Source organism: Hemiscyllium ocellatum, chromosome 33 (genome assembly GCF_020745735.1).
Source record: "Hemiscyllium ocellatum isolate sHemOce1 chromosome 33, sHemOce1.pat.X.cur, whole genome shotgun sequence".
Classification (NCBI taxonomy): Eukaryota; Metazoa; Chordata; class Chondrichthyes; order Orectolobiformes; family Hemiscylliidae; genus Hemiscyllium; species Hemiscyllium ocellatum.
Genome location: NC_083433.1, coordinates 6365963 through 6392697, shown reverse-complemented (window position 1 = coordinate 6392697; position 26735 = coordinate 6365963). Strand labels below are relative to the sequence as shown.

The window sequence follows — 26735 nt, the reverse complement described above, 5'->3', positions numbered from 1 at the left end:
TTCATAGGTGATTCCTGATTGGCTGCCAAGGATTGTCAATCATCATTGGTGATACCCCTCCCTGGTTGTGTGCAGGATATCCCAGGAGGATAAATGCAAGAGCTTGGGCGAAAGAGATTTACTCCTTGAGTTGTCTGAGTAATAGTGAGCAGGAATAGTGAAGATGGCCTCCCAAGTGTGTCAGAACTACCACAAGGACTGTGAGGATGCTGTTAATAAGCAGATCAACCTGGAGCTCTATTCCTCCTATGTTTACCTCTCCATGGTGAGGCTTGTGGTTTTGAGGATTCTATTTTAAAGTTAAGACTGTGAAATAACTGTACAGAGCATTTGGGAATTTCCCTGGTTATATGCTTGAGCAAACTATATATAGAGACTGTTGTCCTTGTCACCTTCCCTGGACACACTTTGCCCTGAAATTTCAGGCCTTCCTTAAATTAATAACTGGCCCTTTGGTGAGGGTTCCCAGTTTATTGTCACTCTTCAGTGTTGCCTTTGGTGACTACCCTTCTGACTGTGGAGGCAGGTATTATCTTAATTGTTTAGCTGGTTATAACCAACTTTTTTTTTCAAAAAACTTTCTTTAAACCAAACATTGGTGTTTTTAAAAGTTGTCCAAACAACAAAGCAGCTGTCTGTCTGTTTCAATACTAAATAATGAGGAAATGTGAATTATCTATATAGCACAGTCAGACACCTGTGCAGAGTAGATGGTAGATCACTGGTTATTCAGGTAGGTGAGGTTGGTAATGAGGTAGCTGACTGAGATTTCTACCTCTTAGTCAATATGTTCATGCTCTGAATTTCAGTTGATCAATGACCTCTGTGGTTCCAGCACTGAGCAAGTGGGTTTCTATGCAGAGATGTCTAACAGCTGTCCCCAACTGGGACCTTCACAGTACTATACTACACTAGCCCACTGTTACAGGCCAAGGGTTGTAGTTCTTTATTAATTTCTGAAAGAGCAATGTAATGCCTGCTGCTTGGGCCACAATCCACAGGAGATGACTTTCTGCTTTTGTCATGATTTGGAGATGCTGGTGTTGGACTGGGGTGTACAAAATTAAAAATCTCTCAACACCAGGTTATAGTCCAACAGGTTTATTTGGAAGCACACGCTCTTTCGGAGTGACGCTCCTTCAGGTGATTGTGGAAAGCTCAATCGTAACACTGAATTTTTGCTATAAATTCTGTGTGATGTAACTGAAATTATACATTGAAAAATTGATTGTCTGCTAAACATTTCATCTGTTAGATGACAGTGATAGTTTCACTTGTGTAAATCACAAAACCCTTTTTTAATAAATAAAAAAGGTTGCATTCTTGGGTTAGCTCATAACAATGGTGATAACTGAACAACATGTTGAAGGTGTTAGCCCCCTGTGTTCTGTCTATGACCTGATGTTTAGTTGATTCTAATCTTTAAAAAAAAGTGAGATAACAATCTAAACATCAGGTCATAGACAGAGAACACAGGGAGCTAACACCTTCATATTGTCTAGTTATCACCATTGTTAACAGCTAACCCAAGAATGCAACTTTTTTTTTAAAAAAGGGTTTTGTGATTTACACATGAAGTGAAATTATCACTGTCATCTAACAGATGAAATGTTTAGCAGACAATCAATTTTTCAATGTATAATTTTAGTTACATCACACTGCAAATTTTTGCTATAAATTTGGTTATGATCAAGCCCTCCAAAATCACCTGATGGAGCATTGCTCCGAAAGCTAGTGTGCTTCCAATCACAATAAAAATTGTGATTTTTAACTTTCTGCTTTTGTCACTCTCTTTAACTTCAACTAACGAAGTGAAGTCAATATGGTGAATTGAGCCATTGAGATTGAGATTTGCTTCCCACTTTATCTCCACTTGCAGTCCTCTCACTTTGACCGGGATGATGTTGCCCTGCGTCACTTTGCTGAGTTCTTCAAGGAGCAGTCCCATGAGGAACGGGAACACGCTAGGAAACTGATGGCATTCCAGAATAAACGTGGAGGCCGAGTCCTCCTGCAGGATGTCAAGGTTAGCTTCTGTAAACTTTGAAGATTTCAGTTGTGAATGCTAAATGACTATCACTCCACCTGTTTAGTCTCAATTACATGCTGTTTGACTTGGTGAGCAACCTCCAATTCAATGAATTGAATTAAAGCAATTTGTTTACACATGTGAATCAGAAATAGGCAATTGGGATGATCCAGAATACTGGATGAAGAGCAACATTCCCATGTAAGACTGATCCACTATATAACCTCAGATGTCAATTCCAACACCCCTAGTAATCTGAGGTAAGAATGAGAGAATCCATAGGGGTGGAAGGTAGCAGTATCTCCTTTCTGCATCTCCAGGATGTTTCTAATGGGCTGGTCAAAAGGATCAAAACGGATAGAACAGTGAAATGAGGAATTTACCACCATTGGTGCATATTTTTAGATACATTTGGATTATAGTATCTTTTTTAAAATGCCCTTTCAGTGTTTCTAAAATTAAGCTCTAAGAACAGTGAAATCCAAAGGTGTCAGTAAAACAATTGGCCTGAAATCTAACTCCTGCAATGTTTGGGGATAATGAACTGATCAGATATAGCCTGTGATCCACCTGTCTGAGATGAGTGGGTTTTTTTCTCTCCTGACTTCCCTCCCTCCAGAAGCCAGAGCAGGATGAATGGGGCAATGGTCTGGAGGCAATGCAGAGAGCTCTGCAGATGGAGAAGGATGTGAACCAGAGTCTGCTGGATCTGCACAAACTCTCCTCTGACCACATGGACCCTCACGTGAGTTTTTCATTTTTCCTTTCAAAAACCTTCAAAAAGGCTGAAAACATTAACACTTCAACAGGCATCCCAGAGTGCACCTCTTCCTCACCCCAATGGTGATGATAGTCATGTCTGTAATGGGATGTTACATTCAGGTGCATGGTTTGTTCCTTGAGGCTAATCTTTGTCTCCCCTTCCAGCTGTGTGACTTCCTGGAGAGGCACTACTTGGATGAGCAAGTGAAGATGATCAAGAAGCTGGGAGATCACATCACCAATCTGAAGAGACTGGGAGCCCCTGAGAATGGCCTGGGAGAGTACCTGTTTGACAGGCTCACCCTGAGCTGAGTGGGATTCAAGAACTCCATTTGTTGGACATGGTGACTTTGGTTGTGCTCAACACAAAATTAAAATAGTGTTCATTGTGGAACGGAGTACATTGTCACTTCCTAACTTCATTTGGTTCTTGGGTTTCTGCTGTTAACTATCTGATCACTAAATCCTTTTCACTCAACCTTGTTTCAGTGTTTGTCCCAATAATTTGCTCAATGTTTTATTCTGTGTGGAGAGACTTTGAGTGAGTGAACAACTCTCTCATAATTGGAAATTCCACAACTGCTTAGTGTTTTGGCATTGTAAGAAATGCTCACTATCTATACTTTTGCAGCGACAGCCTCTAGTCAATAGTTTGAAACCACTTCTCAATCTAAATGCTTGACACAACTAACGTACTCTCCAAATGATGCTTTGCTTTTTAAAATGAAGCAAAGGCTACTGGAAATCAGGAAGAAACATGCTGGTAAAACTGGTTTGGCAGTATCTGTGGAGTGTAGTCAGATAGGAACAGTCACTGGACCTGTAATAACATCTAAGTTTTCCAGCAATTTGTTTTTAATGCTTAGAATCTGATTTTTTTTTTCTTTAGTTTATCTATAGCTATCCCTTTGCAAGAAAAACATTAAATATTGTGCTCAAAGGTATGCTACCTTTGCTCTTAGATGAGTAATACTTGATTGCTATGTTTTCCAAATTGGAACGGTTTCTCTCCTACACGTGTTCCATGCTGGAGAACAGAGATTCTGCTTTTGATTGGCATCCGTATCTCTATTTCTAGCCTGCTTAGCTAATAACTATCCCTTTTTATGCGGAAATGCAGCAGTGCCTACCTTGTCCCATGTGGGACAAATGTAGCAATTCTCTTTTAACTACTTTAGAGGCCTCTGCTACTGAAGGTAGCTGGAGCAAAGAAAGCTGTAGGACCCAAGTAGTGTTTTCAGGAATCTGTTCCAAGTTAAGGAAACAATTTGGAGGAAGTCAGCTCTCACTTTTATTGTCAGTACTGGCTGTGGAGTCTAATGCAGGCCAATGTCATAGTTCAATAGAAATCTGATGGGTGACTAATACTGATCTTGCTTGGGATGCTTGGCTCATAATAGAGTAAGGGGGACATAAAATAACTCTGTCAATGACAGCTGTCTTCAGAAGATGGTAGAGCAGTTTAGTTTTAACAGCTTGAAATGGGGCAGGTGCTTTTCTGGGGTGGAAGAGACAACATTTTTTCCATGTAAAATGTTCTCCTCCAGAAGTCAAGTACAAATGTAAGTTTTTTTGGGAGCTTTGCACATCTTCAATGCTATTGGGATTGAAAATTCACAATGTGCTTTATATGTGGACCCACCATGAGATCAAATGCTCTTTTCCAATCTCCCAGTCTGCAAACTGAGATGATCCATTTTGCAGGCTTGACCAAGGTCTGAATGTTGATATTGGAACAGATGCTCCATGTGGTAAGACTACTATGGAGTTGGTTATGTGCATCGGTTTGACAAGGGCAATTAATGAGCAATAAATGCCAGCCTAGCCACCAGTACCCTCAGCCAGGGAGTGAATTAAAAATAGCAAGATCTGATTGCTTTCCCTAAGGAGAGGTACTGGGAGCCATAATGTTTCATGAGATTTGTCAATGTTATCAATGAAGGGCCATCACTAAAATGATGACTCTACAGCAGGAGACACATTACCATGACAGCAGATTCTTGCAAAGTTTAATGGAGTGGGCAAGACTGGCAAGTACAGGATAATGAGGGGAAGTATAAAGTGATCCACTTCTGACCAAGAAAGACAATTCACATGTTTTATAAATGGTGACATCTGCTGTGTCATCAAAACTAATGATCAAAATGAAATTATTCAGACAAGTGGACAGAAATATAGTGAACAATTGTAAAAACACAAAGAAACTAATTTAACATTAGTCCTGATCTGAAAGAGGTTCAGATCCCTCTGGATGGAGGTGCTTTATTAAATTGTCAAAGTCTGATTCAACCACAGCTGGAGTGCTCAGTTCAGGCAGAGATGGTGCAGCCCTGAATTTCTGAATGAACTCCTGAGATAAAAAGCTGGTTAAATGACATCAACAGTTTGCCCACATTCCTCTGGATAGAAGGTTAAGGGATGAGTGTAATTGCAATTTTTATGAAGATAAATGGATTTGACAGAGTAGATAGAGGGGAACTGTTTCTTCACAATGGGTCAACTAGAACTGAGGATGTGGAATGGGATTAGAATCTTCACATTGGAACTAAATTGTCCAGGATAATGTTACAAACCGTTTCTTCACAGGAAGGATATTGGATGCACACACATCTAAACACGTACACAGGCTCAAGCACCCAAAAATACACAGGGGTAGAGGGACCTCGGGGGTTCAAGTAAATGATTCTCTGAAGGTGGCCAGAGAAGACAAAACAGTTGCTAAGGAGGCTTATAGGATCCTTATGTTCTTAAGAGAGACATCAAAGCAGATGAATGATGGTACACTTCTACAAGTCAGACCACATTTACAATATTGTGTTCAGTTCTGGACACCTTAATTCAAGGAAGGATATTAAAGCCCAGGGGAAGAGTGCAAAAGAGATTTAGGAGAATGATACCAGGAGTGAGGGATTTTAGATACAAGGAATGATTAAAGAAATTGAGCTTATTCTCCTTGGAGCAGAGGATATTAAGAGATGATCCTATTGAGGAGTTCAAAGTTATGACCAATTTTGACAGGGTAAAGGAGGATGTTCTGTATTCAACAGTTGGTATGTCAGTAACTAGGGGTCACAATTAGTCAGCAAAGAGCTCGGAGTGAGATGAGGAGAAACTTCTTTCCTAGGATTTGGAATTTGCTGTCTGGGGGAATGGGGAGGTGAATTCCTAAGGAGGTTTCAAAAGAGAGCTGGATAGATACTAAAAGGGATGAAGTTAGGGGACTATGGACTGAATGCCTTCCTTCTGTAAAATCCTCTGACTGTCCATGCTGGAAAGTCAGTGCGTTTGGGGAGGGGGTTGGAATCCTCCAGGTGGACACCTTGTACAGAGCATTGTTTAACATGGGAATGCTGTTGTACATCAGCACAGACACAGTCCTTTACAGAAGGAAAATTCAGATCTAGTAGCCAGGAAATGTTGATTTGGGATCTCCCTCCTGCTGTAGCCTTTACCCACCCTCGTGGATAGCAGACAAATATCTTCTCCTGGATGGATGGCCGTTGAGGACTTGTTTTGCATTGCACTTTATCGGGATCCTCCCCTCCGACCTTACCGTCCTGGGTGGCTCTGCCAGGAGGTGGAAACCTCTTGAGGTATCGCTCTCAGAATCAACGGGACACTCGAGGCTCTCCATCACAGAGAGGTGACAATCCACAGAAAGGTCATTCAGGAGACAAAGGCAGCGAAATGCTGTTCAGATGCAGATCAACCACAGAATCACAGAATTGTTATGGCACAGGGGGAGGCCATTCGGTCCATTGGGCCTGCAACATCTCTGGTTGTTTTCTCATGAACCTGTCCAGAGATGTTATCAGATGCTTCTGGAGCAGTAGGGTCTTGTACCTAGAACTCCTGGCCCAGACAAAGGGACACTACCTCTGTGCCACAAGACCCTTACTACCCAGGTTATTGAAACATAGAATTAGAGAAAAAAAGGAATGGGAGTCGGCCATTCCATATAATTGTGGCTGATCATCTACTCAATTCCATCTTTCCACACCCTCCCCCATATCCTTTGATCCCTATAGCCCTAAGAACTATATCTAACTCCTTCTTGAAAACATTCAATATTTGGCCTCAACTACTTTCTGTAGCAAAGAATTCCACAGACTCCCCACTCTGGATGAAGACCTTTCTCCTCTTCTCAATCCTGAACAGCCTATCCCGTGTCACTATACTGTGACTCCACCCTGTATTCTGAAATCCCCACCATTGGGAACAGCGTTCCAGTCTCTGCCCCCTCTGCTCCTGTTACAGTTGCCCTGTCCCAGCGCCAATCTCCCAGCTTTCTCTCCCATTTCCAACACAACAGGCTGAGAAACTGACTCCCCTCCTTCATTGAGCCCCTCTTGCAGTTGGTCACAACAAACTTTATTTGAAAAGAAAACTTGAAAACCTTTCTTCATCCAAACCTATTTCTTTTAAAAGGACACAAACTCACTGTAACCTCATTGAGATGCTGCTGAGTGACCTCCTGCTGTTCCAATCACTGAATAATCATCCAGACCTGACTCTAATCTACACCTCTGATCAGCTCTGGCTAACACACCCTCCCCCTCTCTCTCATTGGGGTATACATTCATGGGTGATTACTGATTGACAATCCCTGTCAGCCAATCATTATTGGTGATATCTCCTCCTGGTTGAGTGCAGGGTGTCCCAGGAGGATAAATTCAAGAGCTTGTGGGAGAAAGGCTCAGTTTTAGAGCTGTCTAGGTGATAGTGAGTAGAAATAGTGAAGATGGCATCCCAAGTGTGTCAGAACTACCACAAGGACTGTGAGGATGCTGTTAACAAGCAGATCAACCTGGAGCTCTATTCCTCCTATGTTTACCTCTCCATGGTGAGGCTTGGGGTTTTGAGGGTTCTATTTTAAAGTTAAGACTGTGATTATAACTGTCTGGAGTATCCAGGAATTTCCTTGGTCATATGCTTGAGCACGTTCAATATATTGAGATGCACTTAACCCTGAAACCCTATTGTAATTTTAGAATGCTCTTAAATTATAACTATCCTCTGAGTGAGGGTCTCTAGTTTATTGTAGCCCTGCACAGTGTAACCACTGGTGATTACCCTCCTGACTGCAGAGGCTGGTATTGTCTTAACTCTCTTTAGTTATAGTCTGTTCAGGACACTGGTTTGGCCACTATTGGAATTTTGTGTTCAATTCTGGTCTCCCTCCTATTGGAAAGATGTTGTGAAACTTTTGAAAGGGTTCAGAAAAGACTTACAAAGATGTTGCCTGGGTTGGTGGATTTGAGCTATTGGGAGAGGCTGAACAGGCTGGGGCTGTTTTTCCTGGAGTGTTGGAGGCTGAGGGGTGACCTCAGAGGCTGATAAAATGATGTGGGGTATGGATAGGATAAATAGCTAAAGCCATTTCACTGTAGTATGGAAGTCCAGAACTAGAGGGCATAGGTTTAGGCTGAGGGGAAAGGTATGAGACGTAAGGGGCAACTTTTCCACTCCAGGTAGTATGTGTATGGAATGAGCTGCCAGAGGAAGTGGTGGAGGCTAGTACAATAGCAACATTTAACAGCCATCTGGCTGGGTATATGAATAGGAAGGGGTTGGAGGCATATGGGCTGGGTGCTGACAGGTGGGACTAGATTGGGTTGGGATATCTGGATGGCATAATGAGTTGGACTGAAGGGCTTGTTTATGTGCTGTATATCTGACTCCATAACATCATTTTCAAAAAAACTTTCTCTAAACTAAATGTATTGATTTTAAAAGTTGCCCAAATGAAGCTGTTGGCTCTTGAAGATTAAGTGTTTACTTAATGAGGAAAGATGGTAAATAGCACTTTTTTCACTTGAAATGTGAATGATCTAAATAGCAGTCAGGATTCTGTGCAGAGTAGATAATAGGACGGTGAGGTTGGTAATGAGGTAGCTGACTAAGATTTCTGCCTGTTAGTCATGTTCATGTCCTGTGTTTCAGTTGGTCAATGATTCTGCTCGCATCCAGCACTGAGCAAGAATATTTCTAACCTGCAGTGCAGGGATGTCTAATAGTTATCTCCAATAAGGACCTTCACCGTACTCTGCCACACTAGCACACTGCCTCCCTAAGATACAGGATCAGTGGTGTGGAAGAGCATAGCAGTTCAGGCAGCATCCAACAAGCAACAAAATTGATGTTTCGGGCAAAAGCCCTTTTACCTCCCTAAGATACAGGCAAGGGGTTGCAGTTTTTTTCAGATCCTCACTTCTGGGAGGTCAAAATAATGTCTGCTATTTGGATCACAATTGACAGATGACTTTCTGCTTTTGTCATTTCCTTCAATTAATTGAAAGGGAATTGAAATGGTGGATGGGTCACTTTGTGCCAAGGATGAAAATAATGCTTTCTTCCCACTTTATCTCCTTGCAGTTCTCTTACTTTGACCGGGATGATGTTGCCCTGCGTCACTTTGCTGAGTTCTTCAAGGAGCATTCCCATGAAGAATGGGAACACACTGAGAAACTGATGGCATTCCAGAATAAACGTGGAGGCAGAGTTCTCCTGCAGGATGTCAAGGTTGGGTTCTGTAAACTGAAGACTTGTGTTTTGTGTGAACTCAAATTAACTGGTATCACTCCAATCTGTTGAGCCTCAAGATTGAATAAATGCTATATGAATTGGAGATTGTATTGGTGAGCAATGCGCTGAATTGGAGACTATTTTGCACTTGTGAAACAGCAATTGGGATGATCCAGAATACTGGATGGAGAGAATCATCCTAATGTAAGAATGATCAACTATATAACCTCAGCTATCAATTCCAATGCCTCCCTTCAGTGGTAAGAATGAGAGAATCCACAGGGGTGCAAGGTAGCTGCATCTCCAAGATGTTTCTAATGGGCTGGTCAAATGGATCCAAAGGGGTAGACATTTGGATTATATATTTTAAAATGTGCTTTCACAGTATGGTATGCTGCTAAAATGTAAGCTCTGGGAAGTGAAATCTGAAGGAGTCAGTAAAATCTAACTCTTTCAATCCTTTGGAATAATGGACTGATCAGATGTAGCCTGTGATCCACCTGTCTGAGATGAGCTGTTTTTTCTCTCCTGACTTCCCTTCCTCCAGAAGCCAGAGCAGGATGAGTGGGGCAATGGTCTGGAGGCAATGCAGAGAGCTCTGCAGATGGAGAAGGATGTGAACCAGAGTCTGCTGGATCTGCACAAACTCTCCTCTGGCCACATGGACCCTCATGTGAGTTTTCCATTTTCTCTCCCAACATCTGGCAGGAAATAATCTGTTTACTCCCTTGTTTTTGGGGGGGGGGGGGGGGTGTTGGAGGGTGGAGGTGTGGAATTCCAATTATCATTGACCTACCTCCTGCGGGCTGAAATCACAAACTTTTCAACAGGTGCACCTCTCCCTCTCTGCAAGGTGGAGATTTCCCACATCTGTATTGGGACATCACTTTCAGGTGCATGGTTTGTTCCTTGAGGCTAATCTTTGTCTCCTCCTTCCAGCTGTGTGACTTCCTGGAGAGGCACTACTTGGATGAGCAAGTGAAGATGATCAAGAAGCTGGGAGATCACATCACCAACCTGAAGAGACTGGGAGCCCCTGAGAATGGCCTGGGAGAGTACCTGTTTGACAGGCTCAGCCTGAGCTGAGTGGGATTCAAGAACTCCATTTGTTGCATATGGTGACTTCATTCTAGTGGATGACTCTTGTTGTGATTTGCACAAAATTAAAAGTGTTCCCCATGGAACGGAGTACTGTGTAATTTGTTAGTTTCATTTGGTTCTTGGGTTTTTGATATTTTAATATCTGATCATTTAAATCCTTTTCTCTCAACCTTGTTTCAATGATTGTCCCAGTAACTTGTTCTGTTTTTATTCTGGTCTGTGAACAACTCCTGCTTGGAAAGCAGTTGTGGTATTAAGGTTTGTAAGCAGTGCTCACCACCTGCCTGTGTTCATTGGAACAAGTTTGCAGCAACAGACTCTAGTCAATAGTTTGAAGTCTGAATGATTGACACAACTCATGTACACTGAACAATGCTTAAGGTTTTTCTTGAAAAAACATTTCCAGCAGCCAATCAGGAAGAAACACAGTTGGGAAAACTTGGGTTTAGTAGCATCTGTGGAGTTAGTCACTGGACCTGAAATATTAATTACTGTGTAACTGATTATTGTCAGACTTTATTTTCCAGCAATTACCTTTTTAATGCTTAGATTCTGATTTAGTGGATCATCTACAATGACCCCTTAAACATTAAAAGTTGAATATTTTGCTCAAAGGTACACTACACTTGTTCTTGGATAAGTAATACTTGATTGCTTATACGGTGGTTTTCCCAAGCTAGGAAATGGTTTATCTCTGATCCAAGTTCCAGGCTGGAGAATGAAGATTCTGCTTTTGATTGGCATCGTGCATCTAGTCTAACTGGCTAATATCTGTGAGGAAATGCAATAGTGCCTACCTTTAACCTCTGTGGGACAATTGTAACAATTCCTTTGTTACTGCTCTAGCAATCCAGCACCCTCCACAATACTGAGGGCAGCTGGTGCAAAGAAAGCTATAGGACCCAACTAGCATTTGCAGTAACTTGTTCCAAATGTTTTTCCTTTTAACTTAATTGAAATCAGCTCCTGTTTTTATATCAAGGCTGCGCTTGAGTGTGGAGTCTTAGTTCAAAGGAAATCTAATAGGTGATGAATGCTGATCTTATTTGGGATGCTCACTGCCCATAATACAATGTGGGACACAAAGTAACTTGGTCAATGACTACTCAGCCATTTTAAGGCTGTGCTGTTCATCTTTCTCAGCTTGAGCTGAGATTAATGGGGCAGATGCTTGGCTGTGGAGGGGAAGAAAAGACTATTTCCCATCTAAAAATGTTATTCTTGTGCAGAAGTCTAATACAAAAGGCAACGTTGATACTTGCCACCTCTTCCATGATTTTGGGATTGAAAATGCACACGTGCTTTGTGTTTGCACATACTGTGAGGGCAAATGTTCTTTTCCAATCTTCCTACTGTGCAAATTGAGATGGTCCACTTGACAGGCTTCACCAGACTCTGAATGTGGAACTAATGCTCCAAGTGACAAGGCTATTATGGATTTGGTTATATTCATTAGTCCAGAGGTGGTGGTTCCTAGCGTGCATTTTGATTTGTGCTGACCCTTTAATTTGGAGAATGGATGTTATCAGCGTCAGTTCATGAAAAGCCAAAGCTGCCACCTTAATGATGTCATTGACAGGGAATCACATGATGGGTGGGGAATTGGCTTGGGGAGGGGGTGTCAAAGTCAGGATACTGGGGAGTGTGCCAATAACAGTCAAGGATCTTGACACCCTCCAGTTCAAAGCAGTCCACGTGATTGACACAATAGCCACCAACATTCATTCCTTCCATCCACTGACACTTAGCAACTGCAAGGTGTACCATCTACCAAATGCTATAGGAGTTCACCAAAGCTCCTCAGACATGGTCCGAACTCATGACCACTCCTATCTAGAAGGACAAGGGTAGAAATACATGGCAACTCCACCCCTGGATTCCCTCCCAAACAGGATTGTGGGAATACCTCTACCAAATAGACAACAGCAGTAATTCAAGAAGGCAAATCATCACCACCACCATGTTGACAAGTGTAGTTAAGATTAGATTATCTACAATATAGAAACAGGCCCTTTGGCCCAACAAGTCCACACAGACCCTCTGAAGAGTAACCCACCCTCCTCTGACTAATGCATCTAACAACTATGGACAAGTTAGCATAGCCAATTCACTTGGCCTGCACATTTTTGTAAGGTGGGAGGAAACCCACGCAGACAGTCACCCAAGGCTGGAATCGAACCTGGGACCCTGGCGCTGTGAGGCAGCAGTGCTAGTCACTGTGCCATGGGCAATAAATGCTGGCCCAGCCATCAGCACCCTCAATGTGTGAGTGAATTAAAAATTAGCAAGATCTGATTACTTTTCCCAAGGAGAGGCACTGGGAAACAACTTTTCATGAGATTGATCAATGTTATAGATGAAGGAATGAAGAGCCATCAACAAAATGATGACTCTACATCAGGTGACATATTACCATGACAGCAGAATGTTGTAAAGTTTAATGGAATGGGCAAGACTGGCAGATACAGGACAGTGAGGGGAAGTATAAAGTGATCCACTTCTGACCAAGAAAAATAATGCACAGTGTTTTATAAATGGTGACATCTTTTGCTGTGTCATCAAAACTAATGATCAAAATGAAATTATTCAGACAATTGGATAGAAATTTAGTGAACGGATGTAAAAACACAAAACAAAGGAACTAATTTAATTTTAGTCCTGATCTCAAAGACATTCTTTGTTCTTTTATAAGAGCTGGCAGGTCATGTTAAAATTGTACACGACATTGGTTCAGCCACATTTAGAATACTGTGTACAGTTCTGGTCGCCACATTACCAAAAGGATGTGGATGCTTTGGAGAGGGTGCAGAGAAGGTTTATGAGGATATTGCCTGGTAGGGAAGGTGCTAGCTATGAAGAGAGGTTGAGTAGAGTCATAGAGTTGTACAGCATGAAAACAGACCCTTCGGTCCAACCCGTCCATGCCGACCAGATATCCCAATCCAATCTAGTTCCACCTGCCAGCACCTAGCCCATATCCCTCCAAACCCTTCCTATTCCTATACCCATCCAAATACCTCTTAAATGTTGCAATTGTACCAGCCTCCACCACATCCTCTGACACCTCATTCCATACACATACCACCCTCTGTGTGAAAAAGTTGCCCCTTAGGTCGCTTTTATATCTTTACCCTCTCACCCTAAACCTATGCCCTCTAGTTCTGGACTCCCTGACCCCAGGGAAAAGACTTTGTCTATTTGTCCTATCCATGCCCCTCATAATTTTTAAAATGATGAAGGGTAATATCAGGGTAGATAGAGATAAGTTTTTTTCTGAGGGTGACGGATTCAATAACGAGAGGTCACGCTTTCAAGGTGAGAGGTGAAAGGTTTAAGGAGGATAAATGGGGCAAGTACTTTATACAGAGGGTGGTTACTGTCTGGAACGCGTTGCCAGCAGAGGCGGTAGAGGCAGGCACCGTAGATTCATTTAAGATGCATCTGGACAGATGCACAATTAGGTGGGGATGAGAGGAATACAGATGCTTAGGAACCAGGCGACAGGTTTGGACAGTAGATTTGGATTGGCTCAGGCTTGGAGGGCCTGTTCCTGGGCTACAAATTTTCTTTGTTCTTTTGAATCCCTCTGGATGGAGATTCTTTGTAAAATTGTCAAATTCTGGTTCAACCACATCTGGAGTGCTCAGTTCAGGCGGAGATGGTGCAGCCCTGAATTTCTGAATGAACTCCGTGATAAAGAGCTGATTAAATGACATCAACAGTTTTCCCACAATCCTCAGGGTACAAGGTTAAGGAATGAGCGCAATTGAAATTTTAATGAGGATGAATGGATTTGACAGAGAAGATACAGGGGAACTGTTTCTTCACAATTGGTCAAATAGAACGGAGGATGTGGAATGGGATTATAGTCTTCAAATCTGCCCCATCTGCTCCTGTTACAATTGCCTTGTCCTAGCGCCAATCTCCCATTTCCAACACAAAAGGCTGAGAAACTGACTGCCCTTCTTTATTGAGCCCCACTTTCAGTTGGTCACAACAAACTTTATTTTAAAAGAAAACTTGAAAACCTTTCCTAATCCAAACCTATTTCTTTCAAAAGGTCGCAAACTCACTGTGACCTGATTGAGATTCTGCTGAGTGACCTCCTGCTGTTCCAATCACTGAATAATCATCCAGACCTGACTCTAATCTACACCTCTGATCAGCTCTGGTTAACACACCCTCCCCCTCTCTCTCATTGGAGCCTATGTTCATGGGGGATTCCTGAATGGCTGTCAGGAATTGTCAATCATCATTGGTGCTACCTCTCCCTGGATGTTCCCTGGGGGATACATACAAGAGTTTATAGGAGAGAGGCTCTGGTCCGGAGTTGTCTGGATGATAGTGAGCAGGAATAGTGAAGATGGCCTCCCAAGTGTGTCAGAACTACCACAAGGACTGTGAGGATGCTGTTAATAAGCAGATCAACCTGGAGCTCTATTCCTCCTATGTTTACCTCTCCATGGTGAGGCTTGTGGGCTTGAAGGTTCTGTTTTAAAGTTAAGACTGTGATATAACTATATGGAGCATCTAAGAATTTCCTTGGTCATGTGTCTGAGCAAATTATCTGTTAAGACTGTTGTCCTTGTCCCCTTCCCTGGACACATTTGACCCTGAAACCCTGTTAAGGATGCCCTTAAGTTATAACCCTCCTTTGGGTGAGGGTCCCTAGTTTATTGTAACTCTGCAGTGTACCCACTGGCAATTACCCTCCTGACTACAGAGGCAGGTGATGTCTTAATTCTCTTTAGCTGGTTATGACTCATCTTTTTTGAAACACTTGGTTTAGAGAAAGCTTATCAATTTTAAAAGTTGAGCTAATAAAGCTGTTTCTGTTGAAGTAAGTTTCATAACTAACTTTGAATGAGGAAAGGTGGTTAAATGGCACACTTTCACACTTTTGAAATGTGAATGATTTACAAAATAGCAGTCAAAATTCTGTGGATACTTATTCAGATGGGTGAGGTTGGTAATGAGATAGCTGACTGAGACTTCACATGTTAATCAATATGTTCATGTCCTGAGTTTCAGTTGGTGAATGACCTCACCAGCTTCCAGCATTGAGCAAGAATGTTTCTAACCTGCAGTGCAGGGATGTCTAATGGCTGTCCTCAACTGGGACCTTCATAGTACTGTGCCACACTAGCACATTGCCTCCTTAAGATACAGGCCAGGGGTTGCAGTTGGTATTTTGATCTTCAGTTCTAGGAGATCAAAATGTGTTATTTGGGCCAAAAATCACAGATGACTTTCTGCTTTTGTCATTTCCTTCAATAAATTGAAAGTGAATTGAAATGGTGGGATGGGTCACTTTCTGATTTGAGATTTGCTTCCTTCTTTATCTCCACATGCAGTCCTCTTACTTTGACCGGGATGATGTTGCCCTGCGTCACTTTGCTGAGCTCTTCAAAGAGCAGTCCCATGAGGAACGGGAACATGCTGAGAAACTGATGGAATTCCAGAATAAACGTGGAGGCCGAGTCCTCCTGCAGGATGTCAAGGTTGGCTTCTGTAAACTTTGAAGGTTTATTTTGTGTGAACTCCAACTAACTGGTATCTCACAACCTGTTTTGTCTCCAGATTGAATTAATTGTTCACCAAAACCATGCATTGAATTAAAAAAAAACTAGTTAACACATGTGAAACAGCAATAGGCAATTGGAATGGTCCAGAATACTGGATGGAGAGCAACATTCCCATGTAAGAATGATCAACTATATAACCGCAGATAACCATCCCAACACCCCTCTTAATCTGAGGTAAGAATGAGAGAATCCATAGGGGTGGAAGGTAGCAGTATCTCCTTCCTGCATCTCCAGGATGTTTCTAATGGGCTGGTCAAAAGGGATAGAACAGTACAGCAAGGAATTACCACCATTTGTGCATATTTTCAGATACATTTGGATTATAGTATCTTAAAACAGTTTTACAGTAGGATCTTTTTAGATTAGATTACTTAGTGTGGAAACAGGCCCTTTGGCCCAACAAGTCCACACCGACCCACCGAAGCACCACGCACCCATACCCCCACACTTACCCCTTACCTAACACTACGGGCAATTTAGCATGGCCAGTTCACCTGAATTGCACATCTTTGGACTGTGGGAGGAAACCAGAGCACCCGGAGGAAACCCACGCAGACACGGGGAGAACGTGCGAACTCCACACAGTCAGTCGCCTGAGTCGGGAATTGAACCCGGGTCTCAGGTGCTGTGAGGCAGCAGTGCTAACCACTGTGCCACCGTGCTTCTAAAATGTCTTCAGCTCAAGGAACAGTGAAAACTAAAGGGGTCAGTAAAACAATTAGCCTGAAATCTAACTCTACTTGGTGGAATAATGAACTGATCAGGTGTAGCCTGTGATCCACCTGTCTGAGATGAGCTGTTTTTCTCTCCTGACTTTCCTTCCTCCAGAAGCCAGAGCAGGATGAGTGGGGCAATGGTCTGGAGGCAATGCAGAGAGCTCTGCAGATGGAGAAGGATGTGAACCAGAGTCTGCTGGATCTGCACAAACTCTCCTCTGGCCACACTGACCCTCATGTGAGTTTCTCATTTTCTCTCCAAGTTTGTAAGGAAATCTTTGTTTACTCCCTGGGGGGACAATTCCAATTCTAGTCTACCTGCCTCCTGCAGGCTGAAATCCAGAGAATTTTCAGAAGGCATCCCTGATTGTGGTGAGGGAGGGGTACAATGTGGTGGTAGTCACGTCTATAATGGGATGTTACATTCAGGTGCATGGTTTGTTCCTTGAGGCTAATCTTTGTCTCCCCTTCCAGCTGTGTGACTTCCTGGAGAGGCACTACTTGGATGAGCAAGTGAAGATGATCAAGAAGCTGGGAGATCACATCACCAACCTGAAGAGACTGGGAGCCCCTGAGAATGGCCTGGGAGAGTACCTGTTTGACAGGCTCACCCTGAGCTGAGTGGGATTCAACAACTCCATTTGTTGGACGTGGTGACTTCATTCTAGTGGATGACTTTGGTTGTGCTCTGTACAAAATTAGTGTTCACCATGGAACTGAGTACTCTGTGTAACTACTTTAGTTTCATTTGGTTCTTGGGGTTTTGATGTTTAACATCTGATCATTAAATCCTTTTTCTCTCAACCTTGTTTCAATGCTTGTCCCAATAATATGTTGTTTTATTTCTGTGTAGAGGGATTTATGGACTAAGTGAGCAGTTCTCAGAATTGGAAATTCCACAACAGCTTAAGCTTTTTGGCTTGTAAGGAATACTCTCTAACTGCCTGTGCTCACTGGAATACGTTTACAGCAACAGCCTCTCGGCAATAGTTCGAAATATAATCCCAGTCTAAATGTTTGACACAACTGGTATACTCTGAGCATTTATTTAACTTTTTTTAAACTGAAGCAAAAAAACTGGCTCTTGCAAATCAGGAAGAAGACTGCTGAGGAAAATGTGGGGTTGGCAGTATGTGGTGTAAAATCAGTTGAGAACAGTTGCTAGACCTGAAATATTAATTAGTTCTTGCAATAGATACTGTTTTCCAGCAATTTGGTTTGATGTTTAGATTGATTTAGCTGATCATCTAAAATTACTCCTTTTTTTTTAAACAATATAAAGGTTAAATAGCTTGCTTTTATAGTATACTTCCTTTTGACTGTTCTTGGATAAGCAATATTTGATTGCTATATGATGGTTTCCCAAGTGGAGAATGGTTTCTCTTCTCCTCATTCCATGTCGGAGAATGAAGATTCTGCTTTTGACTGGCATCAGTGCCTCTAGTATACTTGGCTAATAACTATCCTCTAGGTGAGGAAATGCAACAGTGCCTACCTTGTCCCACGTGGGACAAATATATAGCAATTCCCTTTTTTTACTGGCCTTTCAATCCAGGGGTGTCAAATACTGAAGGCAGCTGGTGTAAAGAAAGCTATAGGACCCAACTAGAATTTGCAGGAGTTTGTTCCAATTTTTTTTTCCTTTAATTTACATAAAATCAGCTTTCCTTCAATTATACTCGTGTGGAGTCACAGGTAGATTGTGGTGGCATTGATATATTCCTAGAAATATCTAATAGGTGACTAGTATGGATCAGCTGTGTCTTATTCACAGCCCATGATAGAATAAAGGAGTCCCTAAATAACTTGGTTATGACTGCTCAATCATCATAAGGCAATGCTGTTCATTTTTTCTCAGATTGAACTGAGATAAATGGGGCAGGTGTTTGGCTTTGGGGGCTGTGGAGACAGTATTTTCCCATCAAAAATGTTATTCTACTGTAAATGTCTGCTACAAATGTAAGCTTTGGTGCTTTACACTTCAATACTATTGGGATTGACAATGCATAATGTGCTTTAAATTTGCACGCACTGCTAGGTCAAATGTTCTTTTCCAATCTCCCAGCAATTAAGAAGGCAAATCACCACCACCTTGACAAGGGTAATTAAAGATGGGCAATAAATGCTGGCCCAGCCACCAGTACCCTCAGCCAGGGAGTGAATTAAAAATAGCAAGATCTGATTGCTTTCCCCAAGGAAAGACATTGGGAGCCATAACGTTTCATGAGATTTGTAAATGTTATCAATGAAGGTCCATCGATTAAAATGATGACTCTACATCAGGTTGCAAAGTTTAATGGAGTGGGCAAGACTGGCAGATACAGGACACTGAGGGGAAGTGTAATGTGATCCACTTCTGACCAAGAAAGACAATGCAGTGTTTTATAAATGGTGACACCTTCTGCTTATTATCAAAACTAATGATCAAAATGAAATTATTCAGACAAGTGGACAGAAATGTAGTGAACAGATGTAAAAACACAAAGCAAAGGAACTAATTTAATATTAGTCATGACCTCAAAGAGGTTCAAATCCCTTTGGATGGAGTTTCTTCGTAAAATTGCCAAGTCCTGGTTCAACCACATCTGGATTGCTCAGTCCTGGTAGAGATGTGCAGCCTAGATTATCTGAATGAACTCAGAGGTAAAGAGCTGGTTAAATGACACTAACAGTTTGTCCACAGTTCCCAGAGTAGAAAGTTAAGGGATGAGTTTTTGAAATTTTTGAGGATAAATGGATTTGACAGAGCAGATAGAGGGGAACTGTTTCTTCACAATGGATCAAATAGAACTGAGGATGTGGAATGGGATTAGAATCTTCACATTAGAACTAAACTGTTCAGGATAATGTTAGGAACAGCTTTTTCACAGGAAGGATAGTGGATGCACACAAAACTAATTGAAGATTTGAAAACTAACATTGTTACATTTTTACAGGGCAAGATTTGATGTTGCTGAAAATGTGTTGCTGGTTAAAGTACAGCAGGTTAGGCAGCATCCAAGGAACAGGAAATTCGACGTTTTGGGCCAGAGCCCTTCATCAGGAATGAGGAGAGGGTGCCAGGCAGGCTAAGATAGAAGGTAGGGAGGAGGGACTTGGGGGAGGGGCGATGGAGATGTGATAGGTGGAAGGAGGTCAAGATGAGGGTGATAGGCCGGAGTGGGATGGGGGCGGAGAGGTCAGGAAGAGGATTGCAGGTTAGGAGGGCGGTGCTGAATTCAAGGGAATCAACTGAGACAAGGTGGGGGGAGGGGAAATGAGGAAACTGGAGAAATCCGAGTTCATCCCTTGTGGCTGGAGGGTTCCCAGGCGGAAGATGAGGCACTCTTCCTCCAACCGTCGTGTTGTTATGTTCTGGCGATGGAGGAGTCCAAGGACCTGCATGTCTTCGGTGGAGTGGGAGGGAGAGGTAAAGTGTTGAACCACGGGGTGGTTGGGTTGGTTGGTCCGGGCGTCCCAGAGGTGTTCCCTGAAGCGTTCTGCAAGTAAGCGGCCCGTCTCCCCAATGTAGAGGAGGCCACATCGGGTGCAGCGGATGCAATAGATGATGTGTGTGGAGGTGCAGGTGATGAAGGGCTCTGGCCTGAAACGTCGAATTTCCTGTTCTTTGGATGCTGCCTGACCTGCTGTGCTTTAACCAGCAACACATTTTCAGCTCTGATCTCCAGCATCTGCAGACCTCACTTTTTACTCCAAGTTTTGATGTTGGCAATTATTTCCGAATCTTAATGCAGGGAAATGCGATGTAATGCATTTGGTATGAGAGTCGATGCAGGTTCAAACAGAACAACTCTAAGGGGAGTACAGGGGCAGAGGGACCTTCGGGTTCAAGTAAATGATTCTCTGAAGGTGGCCAGGGAAGATGAAACAGTCAGTCAATCATTAAGGCAGCTTATAGGATCCTTAAGTTTTTAAAAAGAGAGGCATCAAAGCAGGGGAATGATGCCTCACTTTTACAAATCATTGGTCAGTCCACATTTGCAATATTGTGTTCAGTTCTGGACATCTTATTCATGAATCATGAATGATATTAACGCCCTGGAGAAAGTGCAAAAGAGATTTACGAGAATGATATTAGGAGTGAGGTATTTTAGATACAAGCAAAGATTAAAGGAATTGGGCTTATTCTCCTTGGAGCAGAGAAGATTAAGAGGTGACCTTATCGAGGTGTTCAAAATTATAAGCAATTTTGACAGGGTAAAGGAGGATGTTCTGCTTTCACCAGTTGGTATGCCAGTTACTACGGGTCACAATTATTCAGCAAGAGAGCTCAGTGAGGTGAAGAGAAATTTCTTAACTCAGAGTTGCTAGGATTTGGACTGCGCTGCTTGGAGAGTGGGGGAGGTGGATTCCATAAGACCATAAGACATAGGAGTGGAAGTAAGGCCATTTGGCCCATCGAGTCCACTCCGCCATTCAATCATGGCTGATGGGCATTTCAATTCCACTTACCAGCGTTCTCCCCGTAGCCCTTAATTCCTCGAGACAAGAATCTATCAATCTCTGCCTTGAAGACGTTTAGCGTCCCGGCCTCCACTGCACACTGTGGCAATGAATTCCACAGGCCCACCACTCTCTGGCTGAAGAAATGTCTCCGCATTTCTGTTCTGAATTGACCCCCTCTAATTCTAAGGCTATGTCCACGGGTCCTAGTCTCCTCACCTAATGGAAACAATTTCCTAGCGTTCACCTTTCCAAGCCATGTATTATCTTGTACGTCTCTATTAAGTCTCCCCTTAATCTTCTAAACTCCATAGGAGGTTTCAACAAAGAGCTGGATATATACATGAAAGGGATGAAGTTAGAGGGCTATGGAGAGAGGGCTAGAGACTGGGACTAGCTGGGTAGCTCTTTTAAGAGTGAGTACAGACATGGGGGGGTGCTGAATTGCCTCCTTCTGTAAAATCCTCTGACTGTCCACCCTGGAGAGTCAATGTGTTAGGGTAAGGGGGTTAGAATCCTCTAGGTAGACACTGTGTACAGAGCATTGTTTAACATGGGAATGCTGTTGGACATCAGCACAGACACGATCCTTTACTGAAGGAAGGTCCAGCTCAAGTGGCAAGGAAATGTCAACTGGGGATCTCCCTCCTGATGTAGCCTTTACCCACCCTCGTGGATAGCAGACAAATACCTTCTGCCTGGATGGATGGCTATCTTGTTTTGCATTGCACTTTATCGGGATCCTCCCCTCCAACCTTACCGTCCTGGATGGTCCTGTCAGGAGGTGGAAACCCCTTGAAGTATCACTCTCAGACTCAACGGGACACTCGAGGCTCTCCATCACAGAGAGGTGACAATCCACAGAAAGGTCAGTCAGAAGATAGAGGCAGGGAATCGCTGGTCAGATGCAGATCAACCACAGAATCACAGAATTGTTATGGCACAGGAGGAGGCAATTCAGTCCATTGGGCATGCAGCATCTCTGGTTGTTTTCTCATGAACCTGTCCAGAGATGTTATCAGACACCTCTGGAACAGAAAGGGTCTTGTACCTAGACCTCCTGGCACAGACAAAGGGACACTACACCTGTGCCACAAGACCCTTACTACCCAGATAATTGAAATATAGAATTAGAGAAAAACGGAATGGGAGTCAGCTGTTCACACTTCCGCCATTCCTTATGATTATGGCTGATCATCTAACTCAGTACCATCTTCCCATTCTCCATCCAACATTTTGATCCCTTTAGCTCTGAAAGCTATATCTAACTCCTTCTTGAAAACATTCAATATTTGGCCTCAACCACTTTCTATGACAGAGAATTCCACAGGCACCCCACTCTCTTGGTGAAGACCTTTCTCCTCATCTCAGTCCTAAGCAGCTTACCCAGTGTCATAGACTGTGACCTACCCCACACCCCCATTCTGAAATCTCTGGTCATTGAGAACATTTGCCAGTCTCTGCCCCATCTGCTCCTATTACAATTGCCTTGTCCAAGCTCCAATCTCCCACCTTTCTCTCCCATTTCCAACACAACAGGCTGAGAAATTGACTCCCTTTCTTCATTGAGTCCCTCTTGCAGTTGGTTACAACAAACTTTATTTCAAAAGAAAACTTGAAAACGTTTCCTCATGCAAACCTATTTCTTTTAAAAAGACACAAACTCACCGTGACCTGATTGACATACTGCAGAGTGACCTCCTGCTCTTTCAATCACAGAATAATCATCCAGACCTGACACTAATCCACACCTCTGATCAGCTCTGGTTAACACACCCTCCCCCTCTCTCTCATTGGGGTGTACATTCATGGCTGATTCCTGATTGGCTGTCAGGGATTGTCAATCATCATTGGTGCTACCTTTCCCTGGTTGAGTGCAGGATGTCCCAGGAGGATAAATACAAGAGCTGCGGGAGAGACTCATTTCTAGAGTTGTCTAGGTGATAGTGAGTAGGAATAGTGAAGATGGCCTCCCAAGTGTGTCAGAACTACCACAAGGACTGTGAGGATGCTGTTAATAAGCAGATCAACCTGGAGCTCTATTCCTCCTATGTTTATCTCTCCATGGTGAGGCTTGTGGGCTTGAAGATTCTCTTTTAAAGTTAAGACTGTGATATAACTGTATGGAGTATCTAGGAATTTCCTTGGCTATATAATTTGCTCAAGCATATATTGAAACTTTTGTCCTTTTTTTCCTCTTTCCTGGACATACTTCACCCTGAAACACTTGAAATCTTAGGACTCTCTCAAGTAATAATTGGCATCTGGGTAAGGGTCCCCAGCTTATGGTGACTCTGCACAGTATAACCACTGGTGGGTTTTTTTTTCTCCTATTGAATGCAGGGGATGATTTTGCTGCTTAATTCTTTAGTTGCTTGTAAACAATATTTTTTCCCAAAAAAGTACTTCCTCCAAGACAAATCCTTTGTATTGAAATAAGGAAGCTGTTGACTGTGTTGGTTGGTCTGTCTGTTGAAGATGAAGTGACTTTCATATTGAATGTGAGGATAGGTGATTAAATGAGACGCTTTCACAACTGATGTGACCCATCTAAATAAGACTCAGAATTCTGTGCTGAGTAAATGAAAGGACAATGTGGTTACTCAGGTGACTGAGTTAGCTAATGAGGTAGCTGACTGAGGTTTCTACCTGTTAGTCAACATGTTAATGTTCTGTTTTGTTAATGACCACACTAGCTTCTAGCACTGAGCAAGAGGGGTTTCTGATGTGCAGGATGTCTAATGGCTGTCCCCATCTAGGACCTTCACTGTACTCTCTGCCACACCTACGCACTTGTCTCCCTACCCTATAGGTCAGGGTTGCAGAATTATCTTAATTTCTGGAAGAACAAAATACTGTCTACTATTTAGGCCACAATCCACAGGCGATGAGCTTCTGTTTTGGTCACCTAACTTCAATTAATTGGAAGGGAATTGAAATGGTGGGATGGGTCACTTTCTGATTGAGCCAAGAATGAAATTAATGCTTGCTTCCCACTTTATCTCAACCTGCAGTTCTCTTACTTTGACCGGGATGATGTTGCCCTGCGTCACTTTGCTGAGTTCTTCAAGGAGCAGTCCCATGAGGAACGGGAACATGCTGAGAAACTGATGGAATTCCAGAATAAACGTGGAGGCAGGGTCCTCCTGCAGGATGTCAAGGTTGGGTTTTGTGAACTCATTGACTGACTGGTATCACTGAACCAGTTCAGGCTCAAGATTGAATAAATGCGATTTGAATTGGAGGCTGCTCACCAAAACAATGCATTGAATTAAATAAATTGTTTTACACTGAGACAGCAGTAGGCAATAGGGATGATCTGGAATACTGGATGGAGAGCATTCTCATGTCTGATTAAACTAATCACCTCAGATGTCCATTCCAAAACCTCCATTAATGAGGTGAGAATGAGAGCCTTTTACAGGGGTGGAAGGTAGCAGCATCTCCTGTCTGCATCTCCAAGATGTTTCTAATGGGCTGGTCAAAAGGATCCAAAGGGAAAGAACAGTAAAGCAAGGAATTACCACCATTGGTGCAGTTTTAGATACATTTGGACTACTGTATCTTAAAATGCACTTTCACAGTATGTTTGGCTTCTAAAATTTCTTAGCCTGAAGTGAAATCTAAAGGTGTCAGTAAAACAATTGGCCTGAAATCTAACTCCTGCAATGTTTGGGGATAATGAACTGATCAGACGTAGCCTGTGATCCACCTGTCTGAGATGAGCTGTTTTGTCTCTCCTGACTTTCCTCCCTCCAGAAGCCAGAGCAGGATGAGTGGGGCAATGGTCTGGAGGCAATGCAGAGAGCTCTGCAGATGGAGAAGGATGTGAACCAGAGTCTGCTGGATCTGCACAAACTCTCCTCTGGCCACACTGACCCTCATGTGAGTTTCTTAATTTTTTTTTCTCAAACCTGGAAGGAAATGATCTGTTGTGTACTCCCTGGGGTACAATCCAATTATCTACCTGCCTCCTGCAGGCTGAAAAACATTTCAATAGGCATCCCTGATTGCACCTCTCCTTACCACAATGTGGTGATATTAGTGTCTGTAATGGGATGTTACATTCAGGTGCATTTTGTTCCTTGAGGCTAATCTTTGTCTCCCCTTCCAGCTGTGACTTCCTGGAGAGGCACTACTTGGATGAGCAAGTGAAGATGATCAAGAAGCTGGGAGATCACATCACCAACCTGAAGAGACTGGGAGCCCCTGAGAATGGCCTGGGAGAGTACCTGTTTGACAGGCTCACCCTGAGCTGAGTGGGATTCAAGAACTCCATTTGTTGGACATGGTGACTTTATTCTAGTGGATGACTTAATTTTGTGCATGGCACAACTGAAGTGTTCTTCACCATGGAACTGAGTACTCTAACTATTTAACTTCATTTTGGTTCTTGGCTTTTGCTGTTTAACATCTGATCATTAAATCCTTTTCTCTCAACCTTGTTTCAATTCTTGTCCCAGTAACTTGTTCCGTGTTTTATTCTGTGGGGAGATTGAGTGAGTAACTCATAATTGGAAATTCCACATGTTTAAGCTGACCTGCGGGTAAGCAATGCTCACAATCTGCCTGTGCTCTGCAACTATTTTGCAGCAATAGCTTGATTGGGAACAGGTTTCAATCTAATGTTTGATGAAACTGGTGTATTGAGTCATTCCTAGAGGTATTTGTAAAATTGTGGTTTTGGAAAAAACCACTAGCTGCTGGAAAATAGGAGGAAACACAACTGGGAAAATTGGTTTGGCAGAATTTACAGCATGAAGTCAGTTAACATTCACTGGACTTGAAATACTTTGACAGCAGCTGTTGCAAGAAAGTTAGTGTTTTCCAGCAATTTGTCTTAATGCTTAAGTGGATCATGTAAAACTACCCCTTTACAAGAATATAGGTTAAATATCTTGTTCATAATCTTCACTATTCTTGACTCTTATCCTAGATAAGCAATACTTGATTGCTATAATGGTTTCCCAAGCTGGGAAATGGTTTCTCTCTTCATGTTCTGTGCTGGAGAATGAAGATTCTGCTTTTGGTAAGCATCAGTGTCTCTACTCCACTGGGCTAATAACTATCTTCTACATCAGGAAATATAACAGTGCCTACCTTAACTCATGTGGGACAAATGTAGCAATTCCCTTTTTACTGCTCTAGCAATCCAGAGGCCTCACATGGAGGGTAGCTGGTGCAAAGAAAGCTCTAGAACCTAAGTAGCATTTGCAGGATTCTGTTCTACTTTTTCCTTCTAACTTACTGGAAATCAGCTCTCCTTTTGAATATGGTCTACATTGGCCTGTTTATGATTCTACACCCAATCTGGCAATGTTGTGGATCAAGGAAAATCCATTGGATTAATACTGATGCTCATAGCTGACCTTTTAGAATAAGGGGGATATCAAGTAACTCAATTAATAATTGGTCTAAGGCTGCACTGTTCACTTTTTTTTCTCAGCTTGAACTGAGATAGATGGGGCAGGGGTTTTGCCTGAGGGGAAAGACAATATTTCCCCTGTAAGATATTCTTCTGCAGAAGTCCAGTACAAACTTAAGCTCTGGTACTTTACACGTGTTCACTACTAA

The 26735-nt window shown here is 42.7% G+C and overlaps 3 protein-coding genes across 3 annotated transcripts; all 3 read left to right on the top strand.

Moving 5' to 3' along the window:
- The first annotated feature begins 163 nt into the window (after positions 1-163).
- On the top strand, positions 164-3103 carry LOC132831438 (ferritin heavy chain, oocyte isoform-like). Its single transcript, XM_060849589.1, has 4 exons — positions 164-265; positions 1880-2026; positions 2649-2774; positions 2957-3103. Exons 1-4 carry the CDS (start codon positions 164-166, stop codon positions 3101-3103), a joined length of 522 nt encoding a protein of 173 aa, XP_060705572.1.
- A 4429-nt stretch (positions 3104-7532) lies between these two features.
- On the top strand, positions 7533-10402 carry LOC132831472 (ferritin, middle subunit-like). Its single transcript, XM_060849635.1, has 4 exons — positions 7533-7634; positions 9167-9313; positions 9864-9989; positions 10256-10402. Exons 1-4 carry the CDS (start codon positions 7533-7535, stop codon positions 10400-10402), a joined length of 522 nt encoding a protein of 173 aa, XP_060705618.1.
- Positions 10403-14780: 4378 nt separating this feature from the next.
- On the top strand, positions 14781-25420 carry LOC132831238 (ferritin heavy chain A-like). Its single transcript, XM_060849250.1, has 6 exons — positions 14781-14882; positions 15772-15918; positions 16831-16956; positions 24176-24322; positions 24921-25048; positions 25276-25420. Exons 1-6 carry the CDS (start codon positions 14781-14783, stop codon positions 25418-25420), a joined length of 795 nt encoding a protein of 264 aa, XP_060705233.1.
- The last annotated feature ends 1315 nt before the right edge of the window (positions 25421-26735 follow it).